This window comes from Neopsephotus bourkii, unplaced genomic scaffold, assembly GCF_033783945.1.
Source record: "Neopsephotus bourkii isolate Nb327-2 ecotype Australia unplaced genomic scaffold, CSIRO-AGI_Nbou_v1 NB_1721, whole genome shotgun sequence".
Classification (NCBI taxonomy): Eukaryota; Metazoa; Chordata; class Aves; order Psittaciformes; family Psittacidae; genus Neopsephotus; species Neopsephotus bourkii.
Window position 1 is genome coordinate 13,851 of NW_026902195.1, and position 24,697 is coordinate 38,547.

Sequence of the window (24,697 nt, forward strand, 5' to 3'; positions counted from 1 at the left end):
GCCCACCGCGGCTTGCATCTCACCTGGTGCCACCTCACAGACCCATGGCGATGGCTTGAGCAGCCCCAAAGCCATGCTCCTTATCTCACACAGGCAGCCTAATGGTGATCCCTCCCACGGGTGAGCTGCCTCTGGGCAGCTTATGGGGCCAAGAAGCCCCACAGCCTGACTAGCATGGCTGGGGTTGGTGCTCAGTCTGATCCAGCCCATGCTTGAGGGCTCTGGTGGCACCTTTTCCCAACTCAAAGCCCCAGAAACAGAGGCAACCCTCTGCTGGAGGCAAAGGTGATGTGGGCTGTGAAGCCTCAGGCACTATAGCTGGGCTGTGCGGGTGTCCTGCACCCCCAAACTGTCCCCATCCTGTGCTCTGGACCTTGGCGGGTAGCACCATGTCATGCATATGCATACCATCACGTCCACACTGGTTTGGTTCAGCAGTTCATTTCCTTTAATAGATACACAGAGTCGCGTGGCTGCGGTGGGAGTGCCGTGGGGAGCCCGGCGGCACCAAGCACCGGCCCCCCGCGCTGAGGTAGAGGTGAACGTTGCTCCACGCTCGCCTGCTTTGGCACCCAGGGGTGCGAGAGGGTGGAGGAGGCGCCCGCCTGGCCCCAACGAGGTAGTTCGGAGTGCCCTCTGTCTCCTCGCCCCCCAACTGGGGACCCCAGCAACTGGGTGGTCTTTGGTGGTGGGGGGCACTTCTGGGCCTCCCTGCCCTGTCTGTTCCCCCCAACAAGCTCCTTCCAGTGCACAATCCCCACTCCCACTCCAATAATCCCCATTTCCACCTGTCACATCTCACCACCACCAGTCCCACCGGTTTCCCCAGGATCTGCCCCCCAAGGTGAACCCTTAGCTGAGGGAGGACTTGGGGGGCTGAGATGCTACCACCCTGGGGTGGCCAGCGGGCACCCAGGGCCCTGGGGGTGCCTCAGGATGAGGGCAGCAAGTCCAGGCAGCGCAGGAGGGCTGGGTAGGAGGGTCTGCAGAGGGTAAGGGGTGGAGTATATAGGGGATGCAGTATATAAGGGATGCAGTGTATAGGGGATGCAATGTATAGGGGATGCAGAGTATAGGGGATGAAGCGTTTGCACCGAGGTTGTGCACGGATGAGGTAATACGGGCACCAAGGGTGCATATAGGGGATGCAGTGTGGGCACCAAGGGTGCATACAGGGGATGCAGTGTGTGCACTGGGAATGTGTGTAGGGGATCTAATGTACAGGTGATGCAGTGTATGCATCAAGGGTGTGTATAATGAACACAGTGTGCATAGAGATGTGTGTAACAGAGACAGTATATAAGAGATGCCCTAAGTGTGGCAACATGGAGGATGCAGTGTACCCATTAAGACATGTACAGAGGCTGCAGCTGCATGCAGTGATGTGGGCACAGGGGCTGCAGTGTGTAGGGGATGCAGCATGCGGGGCCTGGGGTGCCCCAGGCAGCAGGGAAGGCAGGAGCTGTATGGGGTGTGTTACCTGGGGGCAGCACTAAGGAAGGAAGATGCGTATGTCCAAGGGCATGCGCATGGGAGGGACCCCAATCATGGGGATAAGGGACAAAAGGGACCATGTGGGTGCTCACGGCCTTGCACGGACACAGCTCAGTACTGCAGCAAGAGGCACCTTTGGGTCCCCCATCCCACCTTGGTGTCCCAGCTGGTTCCCACAGCTCAGCCCCCAACAAGGCTCTGGGGACCCCCCATTGGGTGAGGGGCATCTCTCCTTATGGTGAGGTGCTGCTGGGAGTGTGGTTGTGCGAGGGGGCTTGGAGCAGTGGGTTCGGGGCAGACATGGGGTTCGGTCGGGTCTGGGTGCTCCCTCCAACGGGTGCTGGGGGTGCTGGGGGCCGGCGGGCAAACAGGACGCCTGCAGAGCAAGAGCAAGGGGTTAGGGCAAGCCATGGGTTGGAGGCCCTGCTCTCCTGGTCCCCAGCATCCCTGGGGTCTCCATTCCTCCCATCACCTTTGGTGTCTATCCCATCCCAGCCACCCTCACCCACATGGGGCAGCCTGTGGGGTGGCGCAGGGCCGTTTGGCTGGCAGCCCTACATGCTGATGAGACCCTGGCCTTTCAGCCCCTTAAATATTTAAGTCCTGAAGGAAAAGCCATAGATTTTAGTTGGGGGTGCTTCAGCTGGGCAGGCAGGGAGCAGGCTGGTATGGGATAAACTGCCTACCCAGGTAGGTGCACAATGTTGCCCCAAAGCCTCCGTGCTGGCAAAGCACCCCGACATCTTCCCCTGCACCCAACACCATGCTCTACAACCAGTCAACCCCTGCACCCAGTCACTCTCTGTGCATACCAGCATTTGGTGACCCCAAATCCAAGCCCTGCCTGCAGGACCCCACAGTCGGGGTGCCTTTTTTGTACTTTAACAGCCAAGTACATACATCCGTTCATCCATCCATCTGTTCATCCATCCATTCATCCACCCATCCATCCATCCATCCATCCATCCATCCATCCATCCATCCACTCATCCATCCATTCCCCAGTTTCACCTTCCATTGCTAGCCCCTGCTGGGGGCCAATTTCCATCCTCACTGACCCCCTCCTTCTCCTGCCCCCTCTCCCCAGGCCCCACCACTTCATTACAATGGATTTTATAGTAAAGACATCAGATTGAAGGAAGGACTTGCTGGCCAGGCAGTGGCTATAAGTTATTGGATTTCCCGGCCGCAATTACACAGGCCAAGCGGCCCTTCTATTTACCTGTGTAGACAACTCCATTTATTTCTATTGACATGTTGATACTGCTAATGCCGTTGGTGGACAGGTTCAATGCGGTCTCCTGTCTGTCATCTGGGGAAAGGAAATACCAATATGAGTGTTAAGAGAAACAGAAACAAGAACCTGCCCAAGAGAGAGAAGAGGGGCTCTGGCCCCTTCAGGCATCCATGCTCCCCTTCAGCCTCTGCTGCTCCCCGCAGGGATGCCAGGGGATGGGGTGACCCAAGCTGAGGTGTTGCACCTCGCTACCTCGGTTGGAGATCTTGATGTTCATGGGGAACTGGGAAGCCACGGCCAGGAGGTTGTGCTGCAGCGCGTGCTGCACCAGCCGCTGCTGCTCCTCCACTGTCAGGGCCACCTTCTTCTCCGGAGGCTCCCCCGTCTCCAGCTTCTCCCGTAGCTGCTCCAGCACCACTGCCTGTGAGGCAGCTGCTGCTTGGGCTGCTGCGAGGTGGTGGCCGGACAGTCCCACCGGGATAGCGATGCGCCCCGGCACTGCTGCTGCCAACATGCCGTCCTCTGCAATGACCAAGAGACCTCAGTGCGTCCCACACATCCACCCCATTCACCGTCCCCGCTGGTACCACCTCCATCCCTTTAACATGGGGCAAGCAGGCCACCACTCTGGGCTTGGTCCTTCTCCAAAGACAGGAAAAATATAAACCCTTCTCAGTCCCAGAAAGGGATTTATGTTTTCTCCAAGCAATAACAGCAAGAGCAGACATGGCACATCCCTGCTGCTGGAGTTGTGTCCATCCCTGGAGAGAGATATGTGCCAGGGGGAATATGTGCTCCTCACCTACCTTTCTTAACTGCATGCAGTTGGCCAAGCTGGCCACAGCTGTGTGTGGAGATGCTAAGAGCTGGCAGAGGCAATTTTGGGGAGCCCAGCAGGGTTGGGGTGCTGACTGGTGAGTAGTTGAAGAGTGCTGTGCCGAAAGTCTGCCTCCGTCCCTCCCGACGGTTGCTGTCAATGGCAGCTTGGAGCTCACCCGGAGAGCTGAGCGCTCGCTTCTCACATTCATAGGGGTACAGGTACTTCATGTATCTGCATGAGGAGAGAGCCAGGATGAGACCCACACCATGCGCCTCCCAGCCAGCCCTAGGGTGAGCAGGGACCATGGTGGTGGTGGCACCTGCTAAGGGTCAGAGCCCTTCATCCGCTTTTGGGACACCCCATGAAGGACCCCACTTGGGGCTGTGGGACACTGGAGGCAGTAGGTGCCCCTGCGTGGGTGCTCACTGTGTGCGGAGGGTGAAGGCAGCGCTGGTGATGGAGGTAGGTAGGTTGAGGCCCTTGGTGATCTCCCGCCAGATCTTCTTGTTGATGACTTCGACCAGGCCACCCTTGTCCGTCACCAGCTGGTACAGCGTGTACAGGTCCAACACTTGCTTGGCCATGATGGGGATGCGGTTCACAGGCGTCCCTTACAGCCGCACATAGAAGAGAGGAAAGGGTCTTGGGTGAGCCTACGGGGACCCATACTCCCTGGGGACATGGTCCCCACCTTGTCCCCACTGCTAGTGTGGGTATCAGCTGCCCCACAAGGGGAGACACATATGAGGGTGAGCACCCATAAGCATGGAGAGAAGCACCATGTCCATAAGCAGGGCAGACCCCAGCATGCTGGCACATGGTCCCTATTGATGAAGCTGCTGGTGGGGATGGGTACACTCTCATCTGGAAAGTGTGGGATGAGTAAGTGCCTCTTCCAGAGCCCCTTAGAGAGAGTTATCCTCTACAAATCTTAGAGCTCCCAATAGAGCATCTCCCCCAAATACCTCTCAGAGCATCCTAGAAGGACTGTCTCTGTATCCCTTTCAGAGCCACATAAAGAGAGACTCCATCAAATTTTATACAGGGTCTCTGAAGAGAGACTGCTCCCCTCCCTTCTGGAGGGACTCATCCCGTAATCGCCCTATAGAGAGGTTTTCTCTCTTAAAACTCCTCTCCAAGCTCCATTGAGAGGGAGTTCCCTAAGAGTCCAGAGGGGGTCCCCACCTACAGATCCTTCCCCAAAAGCCTCCCCGACTGCTTAAAGGCCTTCAGTGCCCTGCCTCAAGAGACCTGACCCCAAATCCCCTTTAGATGCCCTCAGTAGAGATCATGATCCTGGTCCCTCAACATCACCCCCCTCCCTGAGGCCATGGGGCAAAGGGACATTAGGTTACCAGGGCTCTGTGAATCCAGCATTGGGCCAGAATGGTCCACATAGCCATCATGTCTGGTTACACCTCCTTCACCCCCCACTTTCCCAGCACCCTCAAATAGTCCCATAGCCTTACTCTACCCCACTGCACCTCAGGGCAATGGTCCAGGCAGCGGTTCAGGGCTGCAGTAGGGTAGAGGAAGGATAAGCATCCCATCCCATCCTGTCCCATCCCACCCCATATTTATTCCTCCTGCGGGGTGTCGGGGCTCAGGCAATATCGGAAAGCCATCCATTTGGCCAGGGGAGGCTGTCACGGCTGTGCTTCGCCCCTCAAACGAAACCGTCACTCACCGCCATCCTCCAGCATCCCTAATTTATGGCCTCGATATTGGCTTGGCTTCTTCACATAAGCCTGAAAAATGAGCTCTTTTTATTCCTTTACTGAGTTCATTTAACTTATTTTTTTGTGTGTGTGTGTCTCTGTTGTTCGGCTGCTCAGGAAGAGGGAGAGGAGTTTATCCCCCTGGGAAAGAGGCAGAGATATTGACTTGATACCTGCCAGCACTCTGTTGCCAGCCCTGCCTGGGGGCTGCTCGCACCATCCCCATCACCTCATGGGGGCTCCACTTGAGGGCTCCCCATCACCCCAACATGCCAACGAGTGTGCTGGGTCTCACCCCAATCGATGGATTTCTTCCTTCTTCCCCCATCCCCACGCATGGTGGCTATCCAAAGGAGCTCATCATTAATCTCAGCGCTGCACGGGGCGGGCGGCCGGTGCCCATCCCGCTGACAAAGGGACCTGTCTGCATCCCTGGAGAGTGATGGCCCCAGCCCCGGCCGGGGAGAGCGGCACAAAAGCTCAGGGAGGTGATGCGGCCATTGTGGTGCTGCAATTAATTCCTTGATTGATTAATGGCCCCGTGTTATCAGCAGGGCCCTCAGCTTGGCAAGGAGATGGCGGACCCTTGCTGAGCAAATGCAGGATTATTCCCTCCATTTCCCAGTTGGCCATTTCTGGAGGGCCACAGGGGCTGGGGCATGGGGATGAGGTGCTCTGCAGCCTATATCCCATGTCTGGTGGGGGTGATACCATCACCTCCCTGTGCCACTGGGGCTGGGTGTCCCTGCCTTGAGCCATGAAGTCCCCACTCATCAGGGCTGTCCCTAACCCATTTTTCAGCCCCTCTGACAAATACCAGTGCCAAAAATGCCCTGTCAGACATCAGGGGGACATGGCCCATTTCATTAGGGCTCACCCTGTGGTCATTATTCCCATTGTCCCACTGCCACCTTTGGGATGCAGTCTGGGGGGTGACAGCTGCCTTCCCATGCACCCCTGTGTGCTCCTGCAAGCACTTACGCTGGTATCATGGGTGCTGCTTCTCATCCCGCTCCTGATGACCCCTGTGATGCTCTCCCTGCCCTGCTGCCCTCTGTCCCTTTTCTCTTTGCTACCTGGCTGTAAAATCCAGCCCTCTAACACATGCATTCACACTTGCCTGCCTTTCTGAGGGGGAGGTCACCCCCTCGGAGGAGATGCAGGACAGATAAGACAGGAGCAGGACAGCCGGACACACAGGGATGAGGAGCCGGGAAGCATCGGGCTTCCTCCCTCCTCCCCGCACCACCATGCGGTTGCTTAATTAGCCCCAGCCCCAGTGGTGAGGGAGTTAATTAGCTCTGGAGAGAGAGATAATGAAGCCACAGAACAGCCTATGAATCTTGTGTCTGATGGATGCTGGGAGGGGGGCAAGGCAGTGCCGATGCTCCCACTTGCTCCCCAAAGCCCTGCACTAGGGCCAGAGCGACTTGGGAGGCACTCATGGGGTAGTACCCATATCCCCATCCTCACCTCCAGTGTAAGCCCCATGGCTGTGCCAGCCCTGAGTGAAACGAATTTGTGGGGTCTCTGCGTGACCCACAAGTTGACCACTGCTGCCCCCCCAAGCGGGCAGATGTCCTCACTACCCTCCCCATGCGCACTGATTGGGGACAACAGCCCCTTTCAGCTCACCCTTGTCCCACACACAGCCAGCCCCACTGCTTCCACACAACCCCCCCAAGCCTTCCCCCGTTAATTAGCCCGGCATTAACCTCTGCCTGGGGTTTACTGGCTATTGAGCGGCATGTTCATTAATCCACACACCAGCAAAAGGCTCTAATTAATACGGCTGGCCACACGCCCGCGCTCGGCAACTTTTAATTGTCACAGGCCCGGACGGGGAGGGCGAAGGTTAAAGCATTTATCGAGTCCCCAGGAGCCAGCTCGGCCCCCCAAGCCGATAGCAAAGATTTCCAATGCGGCAGGGATGAATGGTGAGCCCTTAACCCCTAGGTGCCTGGCGCTGCCAGGAACACTGCCTGCACTCCTGCAGTGCAGCTTTGTGGGCATCCCTAAGGATGCTGGTGATGAGCATCCTCACTGGGCACTGCTGATGGGCATCACCAATGGGCACTGCCTAGTGCATCCCCAGCAGGCAGCACTAAAATGTCCTACTAATGGGCATCTTTAGCTTCTGATGGGGACAAGGTAGTGCTGATGCTCCCACTTGCTCCCCATAGCCCTGCACTAGGACTAGGGGGACTCGGGGAACATTCACAAGGTGATGTCCAGATCCCCATCCTCACCTCCAGCCCACCTCAATGGGTGTTGCTAATGGTTGTCACCAAGGGGTATCCCTGTTGGGCATTGCTAACAGGCATTGCTATCAGGCATCTGCATTGGCATTACCACCATCCCCAGCCCTGGGGCCCAAGGGAGAACCTTTTGCCAGCAGGCACCCCATGGTGGGTGCTGCCTATAGAAACGGGGCCAAATCTGGTGGGTATTAGCTAACACATGTGCATGTGTAGATGAGGATGGGAGGCACTGCCGGACCTACCTGAGGGGCTCGCAGAGACTGGGAGTGGATCAGAGCACTGCGAGCCCCCCCAAGCAGCCAAGGCAGGGGTGCCAGTGGTGCCCACCCCTGCCACCCACCTTTACCTCTCTTCTGCATGAAGCTGAAGAGGTCATCCAGGAATTCCTTGCGCTTCGGGTCCTCATCCAGTTCATAGAGCTGGGGGCAGGAAAGAGAGCAGTCAGTGCTGCTGGTACCAGGACCAGGCATCACCCCTGGCCCTGCCAGACTCCTCTGCCAGCAATAAGAGACAATCCTTTATCATGGACAGGACACCCCAGTGCACCCTGCATGCTTGCAGCACTGTATTCTCCCTGTGCCTGGCATGGGCAGCCCACACACCACTGATTATTCTAGACCCTTGCTGCAGAGATGCTGCATCTGTGCCTCAGTTTCCCCTGCCCTCACTTCCCTAGGTGGAGGGATGACTGTTTCCCCCTGGGAAGATGATGCCAGTATAGACAGGACAGCAGCAAATCCCAGGTTCTCCCCAGGCAGGTCCCTGGGACTTGGACACTCAGCCCTGCTCTGGGCTCAGCATCCTGATGGCACCGTCCAGTGCTTGCGCTCACTATGTCCCACATGGGATCAGCATCCTCACTGAAGGGACACAGTGCACCTGCACAGTGGGGATGCTGGACCCATCCCAGGGTGAGCCAGCAGGACCATGTCATGGGTGCCAGTGTGGGAGCTGCCAGCACTAAAGGCTGCCATACTGAACCGGGGTGACAGGGCTATTGACAACATGATTAGCACAGCCTGGGCTGTGTCACCCTGATGCGGGGCCTGATCGATGGCCAAGGACAGCAATAGGTGCCTCTTCAAAGGGCCATGATGCCAAATCCTCCTCCTTTTCTTGGGCATGGGGACCCCAAACCCATCTTCCTCAGCTGTGCATGGGGACCATGGTGTGAGCATGGCAGTGACACGTCCCCACAAAGCACACGGACTTCCTGCAGTGTGTGTGTGTGTGCAAAGCCAGATGTGTGTGCACTGTTTGCCAGTGCATGAGCATGAAGTGATGAGCGCAGCACCAGCACTGGTGCTTGTGTGTGTCCCATCAACTTTGTGGGTGCGCTGATGTGTGTGCAAGCTACTGTGTGTGCACATGGTTACACAGATGCACACATTCAGCTGTGAGGATGCTTATGGGTATTGGATGGATGCGGGTCCGGAAACACAGACACAGACCACAAGGCTGGGCTGATGGAGGACACCGCAGAGGCAAGTGAAGCCCTTACATCAGGGACATGAAGCACCGGCTCCGTGCAGAAGCCAGTGCTCGCCTGATTCCAGCACAGTGCCTAGGTGACCATGACAAATTGGAGCCCGCCAGATCGATGGCCCAGCAGTAAAAGTCAGAGCACATGAAGGAAAAATTAGCACCAATCGAAGGCGCTATAGACACCAATTCCTCCCAGCAAGCCCGGTAAGAATTTAAAGCCATTGAAAAGAAACAAAACTCAGCAGTCCAGAATGGATTTCCAAAACATATACAAAGAAATGCAAGCTGGAAAACAAAGTCAGGCACAAAATTGAGTCGTTTAAAAAACAATTGTGCTGGAAAAGGCCGTTAAAAACCAATAGAGCAGGAGCACTCCCCCCCTCCACACAGCACATCATTCACTGGACAGATAAAGGGAGCTTTGCTGTGGGGATGTCAGGCTATAAGGATGTGGGGATGTGAGGGGGGGGGGGGTATGCAGAGACATGGTGGGGACACGTGAATGCGAGGATTTGGGGATGCAGGGGCATGGGAAGGTAGGGAGGTGAGAATGCAGGGACCTGGAGGACTTGGGGGGACACAGATGCAGGGATGCTCCTACACACACCCCACAGTTCCCATCACTGAACAGACACATCTAACACAGACCCCCATCTAACCCATGGGGATAGGTGTTAAATGTCTGTCCCTAACTTAGTCTAATGCCATTCTCCTACCAGGCCCATGGGTGCTGATGGTCTGGCTCTGAGTCCCTCTCTGCCCCTTCCTCACCCTCTGGGTGCTGTTCATCTGTGCCCCCTCCTTGCAGCAGAGTGCTCTCAGGATGCCCTGACCCCTGAGTGCTATCACCCTGTGCCTCCCCTGCACCGTGGTCCTCCCTGCTCTGCTCTGTGCCCACTCCTCATTGCCTGCCCTTTCCCCGGAGCTCCTCAAGCCATCGATTACAGTAACTAGGTCAGGCTCAGAGAAGAGCTCCAGGGGGGCTCCTTTGATTTCTGCCCAGGGAGGCTGTGTGAGCCAGGCTTTGCATGCATCTCCCTGCCTGCAGCAGGGCTCTTACCCCCAAGGCTCCACAAGAACCCTGTTTCCATCCCTGAAGTCTCCTGGCTTGTCAAAGCAGGAGCAAACACCCCAAACCAGCAACCACTCCCTATCCCATAGCAGGGAGAAGCCACTGACTTCAACCCAGCCGGTGGCCCCCTACATCCTTGTCACTTGTGTTTCTCCTCTCACCACAAAAGGCAGGATCCCACCCGTGCTGCCGCTGCCTCCAACCCGCAAAACGTGTGATTTCTAAGTGTGGAATCTATTTTTACACCATTTATTAACCTCTAACCTTTTATCTGCAGAGTACAGGGATGCAAAGACACATTACATCAAACAGGGAGCAAAGGTCGGCTTTTAAGTGGAGATGAGAGCAGACCTAAGTAGCAGGGAGCAGCCAGCAGCCTTTGGTGTGCCGGGGATGCACTGGGCATCCCATCGGGTTTGGGGATGCTCAGGTGGAAGAGGAGGTGGTTTGGGGGAATTCTTGCTGATGAGGGGTGGGCTGGGTCCCAGTTAAGGCTGGCTATGGGATCCAAGCACCACTTTGAAGAATTGGCACATGGGTGGTGGCATGGGTAGTGGTCTGCTGGTCTGCTACAGCTATCAGGCCAGGAGGGACCCCAAAAGAGCCCCAACCCCTTGGAAGAAGCCAACTCCATCCCATACCCAGGGCTCTGAGCCCTGCCACTCACCCTGCTTCTTCTCCTGCAGGGTGAGTACTGTGGTTCCCTCCTGCCTGACTTGGGGACTGACCATCTAAGGGGCACATCACAACTGCCCAGCCTCACACACAAGTTTGCATGGGCATGTACAAACCTCCACAAGCATGCACAGCCCTGCATGGGCACACAGAACATCACACGAGTGTGCACAACCATGTATATACATACGCAACCTGCACAGGTACAAATCCATACACAGGAATTTGGCTATTCACAGCCTCCTATGGGCAGGTACAACCCCAGGTGGGCAGGCACAAGCCTGGGTGAGCATACAAAGCCTTTCATAGGTGCACACAACTCTGCATGAACATCCACAGCATCAGATGTGCATGCACAGCCCTGCATGGGCACGCACCCCAGATGTGCATGCACAGCCCTGCATAGGCATGCACCCCAGATGTGCATGCACAACCTTGGATGGACACACACGACCTCAGACAAGCACTCACAACCCCAGCTGGGTACTCACAATGCCATGGGCATGTACAACCCCACACATGCATGCACAACTCTAGACAGGCAGGCACAACCCTGGATGGGCACGCACAGCCCCAGATGTGGCATGCACAACCCCAAACAGGCAAACCCCCCGAGACAGACACCCCAAACCCTGCATGCAGGGGCACACATCATCTGAGAGCCCCCCCTGCACCTCAGAGCAGTCCAGCAGGCCTTGCCCCAGAGCAGTTGTGCAACATGAGCAGTGGCTCCTGCCTGCGGTGACCTATGAGCAAGGACCCTTTTAATCATGTTTGTATTGATATAATTAGTAACTCATTTAACGCCATCGATGTAACTATATTCCTCTATAAACAGAAGTATTAAACTGTCAAGCCGTGGGATCAATATACCACCGATGCGCACCACGGCTCTGCTCTGCTGACCTCGGGGACCCCAAACACAGTGCTTCGCACCCCCAAAAACCACAGCACCCCCAGCACTATCCTACTTCCACCCAACACCACCGCTTGGTTGCTGGTGCAGGACCAGAGGGGGATGTCCTCATACCCATACTCAGGTCCAGGGACCCCGCTCCCTCCCATCATCCCATTGCCATGGCGACATCTTTATTCCTTAAGGGATGGGGATAACGGGGCTTGTCAGGCAGGTTAGAGGTCAGCGGGTCGAACATGCTTTATTAAAGGGATACGAATAGACCTTGTTCCTGCCCCTCCTCCTCGCTGCGATTAAATAACATCATTAGCACCTCTCACTCACTCACCCAGAAGATGCCTCTCATGGAGCTGGGACCCCATAGCCCAGCTGATCCCTTAGAGAAAGGATGCAGTGAGGTGATAACGCACCCTCAAGCCTCTCAGGGCTGCCCTGTCCCCCTGGACCCTCAGCACCCTGCCACCAAGGAGAGCAATAGCAGCGGGACCCCCCGCAGCTCCTGCTCAGCTGCCACCTCCCGCTGGCAACAGGGGCTCAGATCGGCAGCCAGGATTTAATCCACTTAATACGAGCTGTATCGATCCCCGACCCTGCTTGGTTCCCCCCCTGCTTTGCATCCCTCCCCCCCCCCCCCAGCCCTGAGCCGCTTAATATGCACCACATTGATTAGCGTGCTGCTAATTTTTCTATCTGGCTGCTGTTCACGCAGGGAGCTCAGTTGATGCTCATCCCCCCCCACACCTCACCACACCATGACTGGTTTGGGGTCCTTGCACCCCTCCTGAGCACCACTGTCACCTCTGAGCTGGGGTCCCTGGCTCCTATCCCACGGAGATGGCGCACAGCCAGACATTGGGGTGTCCTCTCTGTCTTGATAGCATAGAATCATGGAATGGTCAGGGTTGGAAAGTACCTTAAAACCCGCTGCCATGGGCAGGGACACCTCACACCTTGTCACCAAGGCTTTGTCCAATCTGAAGGCTGGACACAGAGGGAGACAGGAAAGCCACCCATGCCTCAGTTTACCCTTCATGCTTACAATCACAAGAACTGGCTATTCCCAATGCATGCCCAGCCCTGTGCACGCTGCGGTGCAGGGACCCCCAACAGTGTCCACAGTCAGAGCCCCCCCCAGCCACGGGACACACACAAAGGAGCCGAGGGTTTGTGGATGCCCTCCCTCCTCTCCCCAGTACTAGAGCTGGGGGGCAGTTCATTCCCCGCCGGGCACAAACCACCCCCTGACCTTGTGAGCCACCACTCGCCTCCGCCACCAGTCGTTAATAAGTTAATGGTTATGGGATGGCTTTGCTGGGACACCGGCTGCATTCGAAGGTGCTGCCAGCTCCAGGGGAAGGGGGCTGCTCTCCTGATCCCACAGCCCTGATGGGTCCAGGGGTGCTTGCTCACCCCAACAACCCCAGCCTCAGCAGTCAACCCCACTGCTGTGGCTGGACCACTCCATCCAGAGCCCTGTCCCAGCGCCGCGGCTCTCCCTCAAAGCCTTTCATCATGCTTAATATTTAACGGCGCTTTATAGAGCAGCAGGTTTAATCAGCACTGATAATGTGGCGGATCCAGCAGGTCATTAAAACCCCCCTTCCCCACCGCAGCGGGCATTGCCGCTGCTGGGAGAGCTGCCTGCTGCAAACATTAACCCGGCTTCGCTCAAGGCTGGGGACTGTTTGATGGCAGCGTTGGCCTTGGGACAGCAGTCCCCGTACCTACAGCCTGGCCCAGGGGTGAAGGAGGAGCTCGCAGGGTCCCTAATCTTCTCCTCAACACACTTTGCAGGAGGGGAAACCGAGGCACGGGGCACTGGCATTGCTTCCCTAAGGGCCGGAGCCAGAGGAAACACACCGCATGGTGCCACCGCAGGTACCATCGGGCCCACATCGGTCTGTCTGGGGGCTGTGGCACAGGGGAGGGAGGGTCCTGCCTCCCAGCGAGCTTCTGTCCCCCGCGATCGGCCCCTTGTTACTCGTTCATGGCTGAGCAGGCAGGGAGTCAATGAGGGGATTTGTTCGGGTTAACCTCGCTGACCCGTGGTGCTTGCCATGCCACCGCCTCCTCCTCCACCCTTGCTTTCCCCTCCATCCCTGCCTCTCCCTCCTCATCCTTCCTCAATCCATCCCAGGGTGACCAAGGACGGGGACACCCCCCAGCACCAGCACCCCACACAGACATAGATGTGCTCTTTCTCTTCATAGAGACTCCTGTGCACACTTATGCACCACTTACTTCTCCTGCACATACACATTTATCCTGTGCACATTCCCACAACATGTGCACCCACACACACCTTTTATACACCCCCCCCCCACCCTGTGCACACTCACACATCCCCTATACACTCTATGCACACATACACACCTCCAGTGCATGCTCACACATCCCCTGTATATGTTCCTCCTGTGCACAGGTCACCGTGTACATGCTCATACATCTCCTATGCATTCCCCCGTACATCCTTCGCACACTCATGCAGCCCCTGAGCACACCTTCCCAGCACACACTCACCCCTGTGCATGTTCATGCGTTCCTTATACACTCTCTCCCTGTTGCACACTCATGCACCTCTATGCACATGTACCCCACACACAGCTGAGCTTGCTCCCATACCCTCATGAACCTGCAAAAATCCATGGGCAGTGTTGTGGGGCCAGATCCCATGTCCCCACCACAGTGCTTAAGGCACAGGGTATTTACCTCCAGTATTAACCCAATCAGTGGATTAGCAGAGGCAAAGTCAGTGAAGGGGTGCCTCTCCCCAGGTTCCTCACATCCGATTCTGGGGCAGTAGCTGGGAGGCAGCCACGGTGGAGCTTCTGTCAATGCTCCTCTCTCTGGTTAGTTTTTACACTTCCTATTTGGAGGTCCCAAGAGCTTGGGATTGAGACCGTTTGGGAGATGGTGTCGCAGCAGCCAGTGAGGTACTCAGCATCCCCAGGGCTGCAGTGGGGCTGGGAACAGCCCTGGGGGCACCCACCAGGACTGCTCAGCACTGTGGGCTGGGGCAGGGGGCATAGGGATGGCCTTGAAGGGGCCATCAGCCCCCAAACCCTGACTCAAACACCCATGGATCCACATGCGGAGACACTGGTCCATGCACATACAGGAGTGCCCACACACACTGGGACACTACATGTGTCCCTGTACATACACACAGGTATGCTCAGACATGCATGCACACACCATATGCATGTGGGCACATGCATGGTGCATACATACCCCTTCATGCACACACATAGAACACCTCCATATGCACCCCCAGCCATACACCAGCAGCTCCTGCCTTGTGCCCCTGCACTCACTGCGCTGCCAGCGCTGCCGGAGCTGCCGCTGCAGGGGATTAGCACACTGACCCTTGCCGCCTCCACCACCTCCCCGATGCAGGTGGTCCCAGAGCTCTGCCTGCACGTTTGCTGGTGAGAAACCTCCGGGGAGACACAGACAAGAGCAAACACCACGTCCATCATCCCCCAGCTCTGCGCTGTAACCAGAGACCCTCTAATTTAGCTCTGGGAGTCCTTCGGTTGTTAACTGCTGCAGCTGGGTTGAAGATGCACTGGCGGGGGTGGGGGTCTGGAGCAGGGAGACCACCTCCCTCTCCCAGGATCCCCCTCCTGAGCCACCTCCATTTCCTGCAGGCAGGGACAGCCCTACAGGAGAAAGGAATGGGGACAGAGGCAGGATGGTGTGGAACGCACCCTGCCACCCCATTTTGGGATGGCCCCAAAGCATAGGGCTGAGGTCTGTGGCACAAGGAGGGCTGCAGCCAACTCAAAGCACTTTCCTCCAGGCTTTGAAAGGCACAGCCAATGAGCCTCACTAAATATATATAAAGGGTGAGTGGGTGCAAGAGATGACTGCCAGCATCGGGGGCAGACAGGCCAGGAGCAGCACCATGGCAAGAGGAGGAGCAGCCACACCAGGGCTGGCAGAAGATGTTGGCAAACCGCTGCGTCTCTGTATTAAACACTGAGGCTACCCAAAGCACTGGCTGGGGCTCCTCCCCGTCCCCCTCCTGCTCCCAAACAGGGAGGAAGGAGCTCCAGGGGGGTACTGATGCACCCCAACTGCAACCAGATGGGTCTGAATGTGCCGGAGGGGCTCTGGCAGGGATGGCACCCTCCTGCCAGCAAACACTCTGCTGCCAGAAAGATGGACACAAACCCAGATGTCTGAGATGCTCCTGCCCTGAGCCTTCCCGCAGTGCTACCTCTGGGAAGAGCAGGGGGATAAAAAAAGGAAGAGCTGGGTGCTGCTGTTCCATCACTTGGAGGAAAACAGGGCACACATCCCTATGTATGTGCATGATTTCCAGTGAGAAAAGCTGAATATATGGGGCTGAGCTGGCACCAGCAGTGCCAGTCTCTTCCTGGTGCCCTCCGAGTCAAACATGATGCAGCACGGCAGCATCCCCATCCCCATGGAAGGGGTATTCATGGGTAGTGCACAGTCAGACCCCATTCGGTCCTGGGGACAGGTCTGCCTTGTAGCCTGAGTGCAGACCTCCTGGACCTTTGCCCAGGGCTCTACCCATATGTCCTTATCAAGTGTACATAGCCCGGCGCCGGGGGCTGTTGCAAGAGGCAGGGGTGAGGGGGTCTTACAACCCCCTAATATCACAGCAGCCCTCCCAGATCAGAGCAAAGGTCTTGCCAGTCCCCCCAAACCGGCGCCACAGGAAATATATAACACAAGGGCAAACACAAGGGATATTTCCCCAAAATGCTCCTCTGGGTTGAAGCCGTGTTTGCCTATTAACCCTCAATGGGTTTCTGCGCTGCAACCTTACCCTCTGCTCCCATTTTTAGCACCACCGCACTGCGTGTAAAACCCTGAGCAGCTGGTCCTGCACCAACCTCCCACCCTATCCTCATCACAGCCCCCTCCTTGCTGCGGAGAACCCACCCTCTGCAAACCAGCCTGCATTTGGTGGTCCCCATTCCCTTAACTGTTGCCCCCCAGCAGATGACAGACCCCAGACCCATCCCAGGTGATGCCAGCAGTGCCATCCAGGGTGTCCCTGTGGGAAACACAGCCCCATGCCCACACTATCTGTGCCTCGTAAGCTTGTGACGGGGCATGTGCTGCCCTCCGTGCCCCACACATCACAGCCCCTGCGAAAGCTGGGCGCGGACACCCTCCCAACACAGCCCCTGCGGAGAGCAGAGAACCTGTTCCCCAGGCTGGGCAAGGCACAGCCCTGCAGCCTGGGGGAAGCCAGGGGAGACACACGTCCCTCCCAGGCAGGGGTATGTCCCCTCCCAGATGATCACAGGGCAGAGATAGGAGTGACAGACACCCTGCAGACCCCAAGGCAAGCCAGCACCGGAGCCTGATCCAAACTGCTGCTCCAGACGAGGCAGCCCCACGCAAAGGCAAGGAAGGGCTGGTCCTAGAAACTCCTTTCCCCTCTCTCTGTCCCATCCCATATAAGCCATCCAGAGGCACTCGGGCCTCTTGTCCCTAGAGTATTGAACATAAGGGACATCCCACTGTCACCTGCGATACACCACCATGTAGGAAGCCCACAGTGTGGGTCTTTGGGATACAGATACATCACTTTGCCAAGCAGGGTTGGAGAAAAAGTAGAGCAAGCAATGAAGAAGCCAGCTCTCACCCTGGGAAGTGAGGGCAGGGTTTATCCCCTGCCATCCACCTCCCGATATTCACACCGCACTGCCGGCTTTGCTCCTGCCCCGCATGGAGAGCCAGGGCAGCCCCCGCCAGGGCCAGGGCGTGAGGCTTAGGGACGAGAAATGCCGGGGATGCTTTCACCTCGTAAAGCCGGGGAGGGAGGAGCCGCTTCCCACCTCCGGGCTGACCCGGGAACCGGACAGTCCGCCTTTCTCGGTGCGGCGGGGTGTAACGCAGCACTTCCCGGACGAGATACTGGGGCTGGGAGGCTCACACAGCCCGCACCTCCCCGGCTTGATTGCGGGGAAACGGCTTACCCCTAGCACAGCTACAGGGCACATGCTGCCCATGCCCTGCCTGCACCCCTGCCTGCTGCCTCGCAGCACAGCGGAATGAGCCCTGGCCCCTCTGAATAACACAATAGGCAGCGGCATGGACCCGAAGCACCCCCCGAAAGTCGGGTCCCTGCTGCTGTCTTCATCCCTTCCTGCCAGAAACACTGTGGATGAGCCAGGAAGTCCCCTCACCTCACTGCCCTCTGAGAGCGCCATCCTAAAAAGCCACACATCAGCTGCTCAGGGACATCTCTGTCACTGCTCTCTCCCTCCACAACCAAGCTGAGCACACGGGAAGCGTAAACCCGACCTGGTGCCGTGCTGTCCACACTCACACCCTGTACAGAGAAGCACCCACTGCATGCAAACCAGGGCAGCACGGATGGGATAAACACACATTAAATACAGACAGGCCTTTCCTTCACCCTATATGCAAGTCCCCAGAGCCTTTTCCCTGCACCAGATCTCAATGGCACGGGAGCCTTCCCTACACCCACCATGAGTGAGGTGACAGGGTCGACACACGGCTTCCTCCAGCCAATATGAGAAATCAATGTGCCACACTGACCAACCGTAATATACCCTGGTCCTCTCAGAAACACAGAGGAACTTGGCTCATTGGCCCGCCAGCTTCTTGGGGTAACCATGCATTAGAGCCTTTGCCCTTGTTTGTCTCTGAAAAACCTCCATGAACAGGGAACACTGTTTTACCCATTACAAAAAGCACCAGGGATGGAGCCTGCATGGGTCAGAGTGGGCACAGGGTACCAGGGGGCTGGACACTGGGCACACTGTCACGCTGTGGGGCATGGGGACAGGCACAGGGGACACCAAAGAGATGGAGGACATGAAGTACGCGTGAGATGGAGGAGACGGTGGCAGGGAGATGGAGAGCACATGAAGATGACTGTTGGATAGGGACACGGCTCAGGGACAGGGGTAATGAGGAATATCATGCGGGTACCCATGTGGGGCAGAAAAGGGCTCTGGGACAGGGATGCTGGGTTTCACTGATGTACTTGCCTGGGATGAGAACTGGGGGGTAGTGGAGGGAGACTGGGTGGTTCACATTTAGGGTGGCAAACGTCTGAGGAAACAGATGCCTGGGGTGGGACAGGGATGAAGCTTGCGACAGTGGGGTTGCACATTTAGGGTGGGACACAAACAGGGGGTAGTGGGGGGTATAAGCAGCATCCATTCAGGGAGGGCTGAACCCTGAGCTCGTGGGAGACACCAGGGATGCCTGCCTGGAGCAGCCTATGCTGGGGTGGCAGATGCCTCCTACCTGCTTGAACTGCTCCTCGTAGGTCCACTCGTGGTGTGGGGGAGGCGGAGGCTCCCGGGGCTCCCCTTCTTCCTCCTCCTCCTCTTCTTCTTCCTCCTCCTCCTCTTCCTCCTCCTCCTCCCCAGCAGCGGCGGGCGGCGGGCGCTGGTCGGGGGCCGGGCGGCGGCGAGGGGCGGCAGGCAGCAGCCCGGGGCCAGGACCGGGCTCAGCGGGAGGCCGTCGGGGAGCGCCGTCGGGGCCGCGGGCCAGGCGGGCCGCCTGCTGCCGCTGAAGGCTCTCCATCACCGCCGCCAAGCGCAGCCCCCCCGCCGGCCCCGGCCCCCGCGGAGGGGCGGCCGGCTGCGGGCACAGGGCACGGCCTCAGCGCTGCCGCCGCCGCCGGAGGAGGAGGAGGAGGGAAGGGAGGAAGCACCCCCCACTCCACCCGCTCTTCCCCCACGCTCCCGGGGGCCCTGCCCAAAAGTTGGCGGCGGAGCCGCCGGCGCACCGGGCGCGGTACCCGCAGCCGGAGGGGCTGCCCGTCCCGCCGGGACCGCCCGGCACTCTGCCCTACTGGGGACCCGGTCCTCCGGGACCCCATCCCCGCTCGGCGGGGGGGACACCCTCCCCGCTCCCACAGGGAATAGTTCCGACGCGGGACCCCCGTCGCTGTCTTGCGGGGAGCCCCCCTCCGCGTTCCGCATGGGAACCCGTGCTCTGCTGGTACCCCCCGCCGCGGTTCCACCGAGGACCGAGTCTTACCGGGGACTCCCCCCCCGGTCCCAATGGAGACCTCCGCCCCGACGGTCCCACCGGGAACCGTCTCCTGTCGAGCGCGCGCAGCCCCGGCCCCTCCGGGAACCCCGTCCCGCTCCCACCGGAGATTCTCCCCTCGGTGCCCTCTCCTCCCGGGACCCTCCTCTCGCTCCGTCCGGGGACCCCGCTCCCCGTTCAACCGGGGGTGCCCCCACCCCGCTCCCACCTCGCACCCCCGCGCTACCGGGGCCCCTCCGCTGGGTCCCGTCCCTCACCAGGGCGGGTTTGGCCGCCAGGCTGGGGTTTTCCACCATGCCGCCGGCTCCGAGCGCCGCCCGGGGCTCGCCCCGCCGTCCCGGGGGGCACGGCCGGCTGCTCCGCCCGGTCCCGGCCCGCCGCTCACATGGCGCTGCGCCCGCCGATATTTCTTTTATTCCGCAGCAGATGAGGGTGGGTGGGATTTTTTCCTCTTTTCTTTCTTTCTCTCTTTCTTCCTTTTTTTTTTTTTTTTTCCTTTTTTTTTTTTTTTCTCTCTCTCTTTTGCAACAAGTGGCACGCAGGCAGCAACACCCCTCCCCGCTCCCATTTGCTAGCGCACGTCAAGGGAGTCATCCGGGGAGGGCTGGGCTTGCGGCAGCCCCGCGGGATCGCCTCGGGGACCGGTCTGCCGAGAGCCGCCGGGTCGGGCAGCCCTGACCGGGGCCGCGGGAGGGGCTGGGGCCGGGGGTGCAGGGGGCTGAGTGGAAGCGGTTTGTGTATGCGAGGGGAGTTCATAGTGGGGTGCTCGGAGGTGAATATATGGGGAGAGCGGAGAGCATAGGGGGGGTGTGCGGGGTGTCCAAGGGTGTATACATGTATGCATGGGGAGAGGGAAGTGCATTTGGGGTGTGTAGGGTGTCCAGGGGTGCATGCATGTATGTATGGGGAGAGAGGATTGTGTAAGGTCTTGTGCAAGGGATCTGTAGATGCGTATACAAGAGCTGAACCCATTGCACACATACACAGAGGGTTTGTCTGTGTGTGGATACCTGTGAGTGCTGGGAGAAAATAGTGCAGTGTGTGTGTTTGTGCAGCCAGTATATGCTTGCATAGGTAAATGTGTGCACACTGGGCAGCCCAGCATGACCACATGCGTGTGTGCAGACTGTCTGAGCTTGCATGTGTCCGTGTATGCTGGGAGAGGTGAACATTATGGATATGTGTCTGCAGGGGAACCTGTGCACATGCACCAGGAGCGTGCAGTGCTTGTGTGTCTGTACATGTTGTCTATGTGTCCAGGTATCTACAGAGGCATCCTTCCCCCCAAAGGGCTGCATTATGGTCACTTTTCCTGAGTAACAAGTGATGGGACAAGAGGAAATGGCCTCAAGCTGTGCCAGGGGAGGTTTGGACTGGATATTAGGAGCAATTTCTTCACCGAGAGGGTGCTCAGGCATTGGAACAGGCTGCCCAGGGCAGTGGTGGGGTCACCGTCTCTGGAAGTGTTCACTAAAGGTGTAGATGAGGCCCTCGGTGACATGGGTTAGTGGTGGACTTGACAGTGCTGAGGTGACAATTAGGCTTCATGATCTTAAAGGTCTTTCCCAAAGTAGTTGATTCTATAATTCTATGATCTGTACAGCTATGTGCATTGTCAGAGGGGACGAACGCATGCAGTGTGTGCATGTGCATGTATGCATGCTGTTGAGACAGCAATAAGTGCTTGTACGAACACACAGATCATGGCAGCACACCCCATGCTGGGGCTTCTGAGGGGTCCTCCTGAGGGGTGCTGTGTGTGCCTGTACCTTGGTTGGGGTCAGACTGCAAAAGAAAACAGTGTCCCAGAGCCCTGGCCCCTGCCTGGCATGGCCAGGATGAGGCCATGCATCTCCTCTGGCACTGGAGAGGCTGAGTGCTGCTGTTTTGCCCTTGCAGCGGGGTAAACTGAGGCACCAGGTACCATCAAGCATGCCTCCAGACATCAGATGAGGGTGTAAGCTGGGATGAGCATGGGATGAGCCTGACCACTGATGCACCCACAGCACCTCACAGCCCCAGGAGGGCCAAAGCCCCTGGGTAAGCACAGGGCTTTAGCCACAGTCACATCCCCATGGTGTCCCCACACTCTGTTTCCACCTGCCTGCCTCCCAGTTTTCTCCTGACCCCTTTTTCTATGCAGGCAACTTTGGCAGAGGGTAAAGGAGCTGCCTGTTCTTCCCTGAGCTTTTTATGCGAGTGCAGCTGTAGGACTTGCATAGATCCCTGTGGATGAGCATCATCATCATCATCCTGCAACACTGGGACACAAGGGACAGAAGCTTTAGCCCTTTCCCACCATCAGCTTGACACCAAGACCTCATGCTGCTGTGCTGGGTGTTAGAGGCATAGGGTGATGGAGGCTTTGGGTGCCAAGAGCTGCTGGCTCTGTCCCCACTGGGACCACTTGCATGCTGCAGGGGCAGCTGGTGAGCTGAGTCCTTCGTTTTCCTTGGGACATCTTATGGAAACAGCCGCTGGCCACAGCTACAGCAGGAGCTGGCTTTGCTCTTGGGGTCCACAGCCCGGGATGAGCCTCAGCCCCATTCACTGCACCCCTCTGTGGGGAAAGGTCGTGGCTTTTGAACATCTGTGGAGAAGCTGCCCCTCATCCTGCCATGGTGCCGGTGACTCCTGGTGCTCCTTGAGCTCATGGCAATGCAGCAGCACCAGGCATGGAGCAGCATCCTCGCCAGAGAGGCTCTTGTGGAAAAATGAGCCTCTTTCCTGGGACTCAGTGCAGCTCCCGGCCCCGCGGGGCCCCTGGGCTCTGTTTATCTTTGTGCAGGAGATAAATTAGCTGTCAGCCATCCCATTTCGGGGCTGGGCAGCTGTAGTTCGCACTGGCCCATCTCGTTTAGGCAGGGCTAAGGACCTCCCAGTGCTTGGCAGCCCCTCTGAGCGTGTTTGCTGGTGGCTGGACAACCTTCCTGCTGAGTTGCCCCTGGGAAGATAGGACCTGGCCCTGCTTCAGAGGACCAGCTGCTCCCTGGCTCCCCAGAATTTTCCCAGGGGATCCCATCACACCTGGCTCCAGTGTTGCTGTGTTGCCCCTCAGGGTGCTGTCATCCCCTTCTCTGCCCCATCCCTTGCACAATGGGGTGAGGAGGGAGCTGGGGCCGGAAGCTGAGCAGGTTGAGTCAAGTGTGGTGATGGTGATGGGACTTCCATGGTCCAACAGGAACCCAGGCATCTGGGGGATCTCCCCTTCTCCAAGGCAGAGGGGTTTGGATGCTTGGATCAATGTGGAGGATGTGGCTAGGCTGGCTAGTGACAGCACTGGGGTCTGCATAGCGTACAGTCTGTCCCATTGCCATGTGCACGGCCACCAAGGGAGCTGGCAATGCTGGACCAGCATGACTTGCTTCCTCCCTAGAGCATCCAGAGTGACAGCAGTGGCTTTGGGGCTCTGGATGTGTGCCATGAAGTGTGTCCATGCTCAGGCTCTGCCTTGGGAAGCAAGCAGGACCATCCGTATTCTCTCCACTCTTCGCTCAGCGTCTTTGTACCACTGTGATCTGGTGATGCTCCTGGCTGGAAAGAAAGAGAAATCCCCCAAATGGCTATCAGTGGCTGTGGTGGAGATGGCACAGATAGATACTGGAGGCATAGACAGGCACAGCAAACAGCAGAGCAGAGAGATACTAGGAGCAGAGAGATACTGCAGGAGGAACTGGGAGATAGATCCTGTGGGCTGATCAATACCCACTGCATGTGGAGGGACAGCAAGATAGAGTGAGCTGCAGGAGGAAAGTGTTTGCTGGGCAGTGATGTGCATTTGTCCTGATGATGGCTCCAGGAAGATGCCACTCATGGTCACTTCAGCAGTGGCTGGGACAGAAGTGGACCCATGGTGCAGGTGCCTGTGGCTATATCCCTACCCATTTGGTATCCCCTGAGGTGCCTTGGGGTCACACCTGTGTGCCAAAGGATGCGTATCTCCCACCAACCTGGTCACATCCTCTGGTCCAGCAGGGATGCTCCTGCCATCTGTGGGCATCTTGGAGGGTGCTGGGTACCTGTGTGTCAACAGCAGGGAGCTGGGTCAGTCCAGCATGGATGAGATGGAATGGGGAGAAAGGGCCAGAGATAGCAAAAGCCTGCTGTGTTAAAGACCCATTTATCTGCTAGTCACTGGGCTGTCTTACACGATCCTTTACAAGCTGCAATCACCCACCCTGAAGGGAAAGGCTGCTTTTTGGGACCTTTGGTTACACTGTTCCTGCTTGGTGCTGGGATGGGGACAACCCCTCCTGCTGCAGCAAAGCAGCTGGGACTCCTGCATCCCAGCCCAGCTTCACCCTCGTAGCACTTGCCAGAGCCACCCCATGCCAGCTGGTTTCTCTGCTGTGCACATCCCAGCTTAGCTGGGGATGGTGAGGTATCCCTGGAGAAGCCCTCTGCCTGGACAGCTGCCCTCGCAGCCAGGCTGGGGGGGATCCCCCACCAGTGATGGAGTTATTGACACGGGCGCTACAGAAAACACAGCTGAGATTGTTCACACTAATGTTATTTAGCAGCAATATTTCCGTAATAAAAGAAATCAATGGGCAAGAGAAAAGACCTGTCCAGACCTTTGATTTTCTCATTTTAATGGCATACTTATTTACTCCCACCAGCGTGCCCATCGGATTTTCATTACGCGGCCTTCGCTGTAAGTGGAGCAGTATTGATACGAGCTGCTGAGTTAGCTCCTTCCTGTGTGGGCCAGAGTGGGATTGCTTGTGTTCCTCGACAGTGCCCTGCTAAACCCTGGGAATGGGCATGGCATGGGGCTAGGGGTCCTTGCAGCCCATGGGAACACACATACGTGTGCACATGGAGCCTGCCCAAACGCACGTGTGCACACACGGTTTGCTCATGGAGACACACGTGCACACACGTATGTCCTTACAGTCTGTATGCTGTGGGCCCTGTGCGTACACGTGTGCACTCACTTGTATCACCTGCATGGGCACACATGCATGCACATGACTGTTCTGCCCACACACATGTGCACA

The 24,697-nt window shown here is 57.6% G+C and overlaps 1 protein-coding gene across 2 annotated transcripts; it reads right to left on the reverse strand.

The window, feature by feature from the left end:
- Nucleotides 1-430: 430 nt before the first annotated feature.
- On the reverse strand, nt 431-20,179 carry ARID3C (AT-rich interaction domain 3C). 2 transcript variants are annotated; one of them, XM_061376531.1, is made up of 8 exons: nt 19,955-20,179; nt 18,945-19,283; nt 7,877-7,949; nt 3,978-4,161; nt 3,538-3,782; nt 2,984-3,253; nt 2,717-2,806; nt 431-1,870 (listed from the first exon to the last, which is right to left on the reverse strand). In XM_061376531.1, the coding sequence occupies exons 1-8, from the start codon at nt 19,991-19,993 to the stop codon at nt 1,728-1,730; spliced, it is 1,383 nt and encodes a 460-aa protein (XP_061232515.1). In that variant the 5' UTR covers nt 19,994-20,179; the 3' UTR covers nt 431-1,727. The 2 variants fall into 2 exon arrangements, with proteins under 2 accessions (XP_061232515.1, XP_061232514.1); XM_061376530.1 differs by having other exon boundaries at nt 7,871-7,949.
- Nucleotides 20,180-24,697: the final 4,518 nt, after the last annotated feature.

Excerpts from the sequence above, each read along its gene's own strand:
- ARID3C (XM_061376530.1), bottom strand. The coding sequence starts at position 19,993 with ATGGTGGAAAACCCCAGCCTGGCGGCCAAACCCGCCCTG. Across the intron at positions 3,783-3,977 it reads GCCTTCACCCTCCGCACACA|ATACATGAAGTACCTGTACC; the intron begins GTGAGCACCCAC and ends CTCCTCATGCAG. Across the intron at positions 1,871-2,716 it reads AAATGGAGTTGTCTACACAG|GCGTCCTGTTTGCCCGCCGG; the intron begins GTAAATAGAAGG and ends CTTGCTCTGCAG.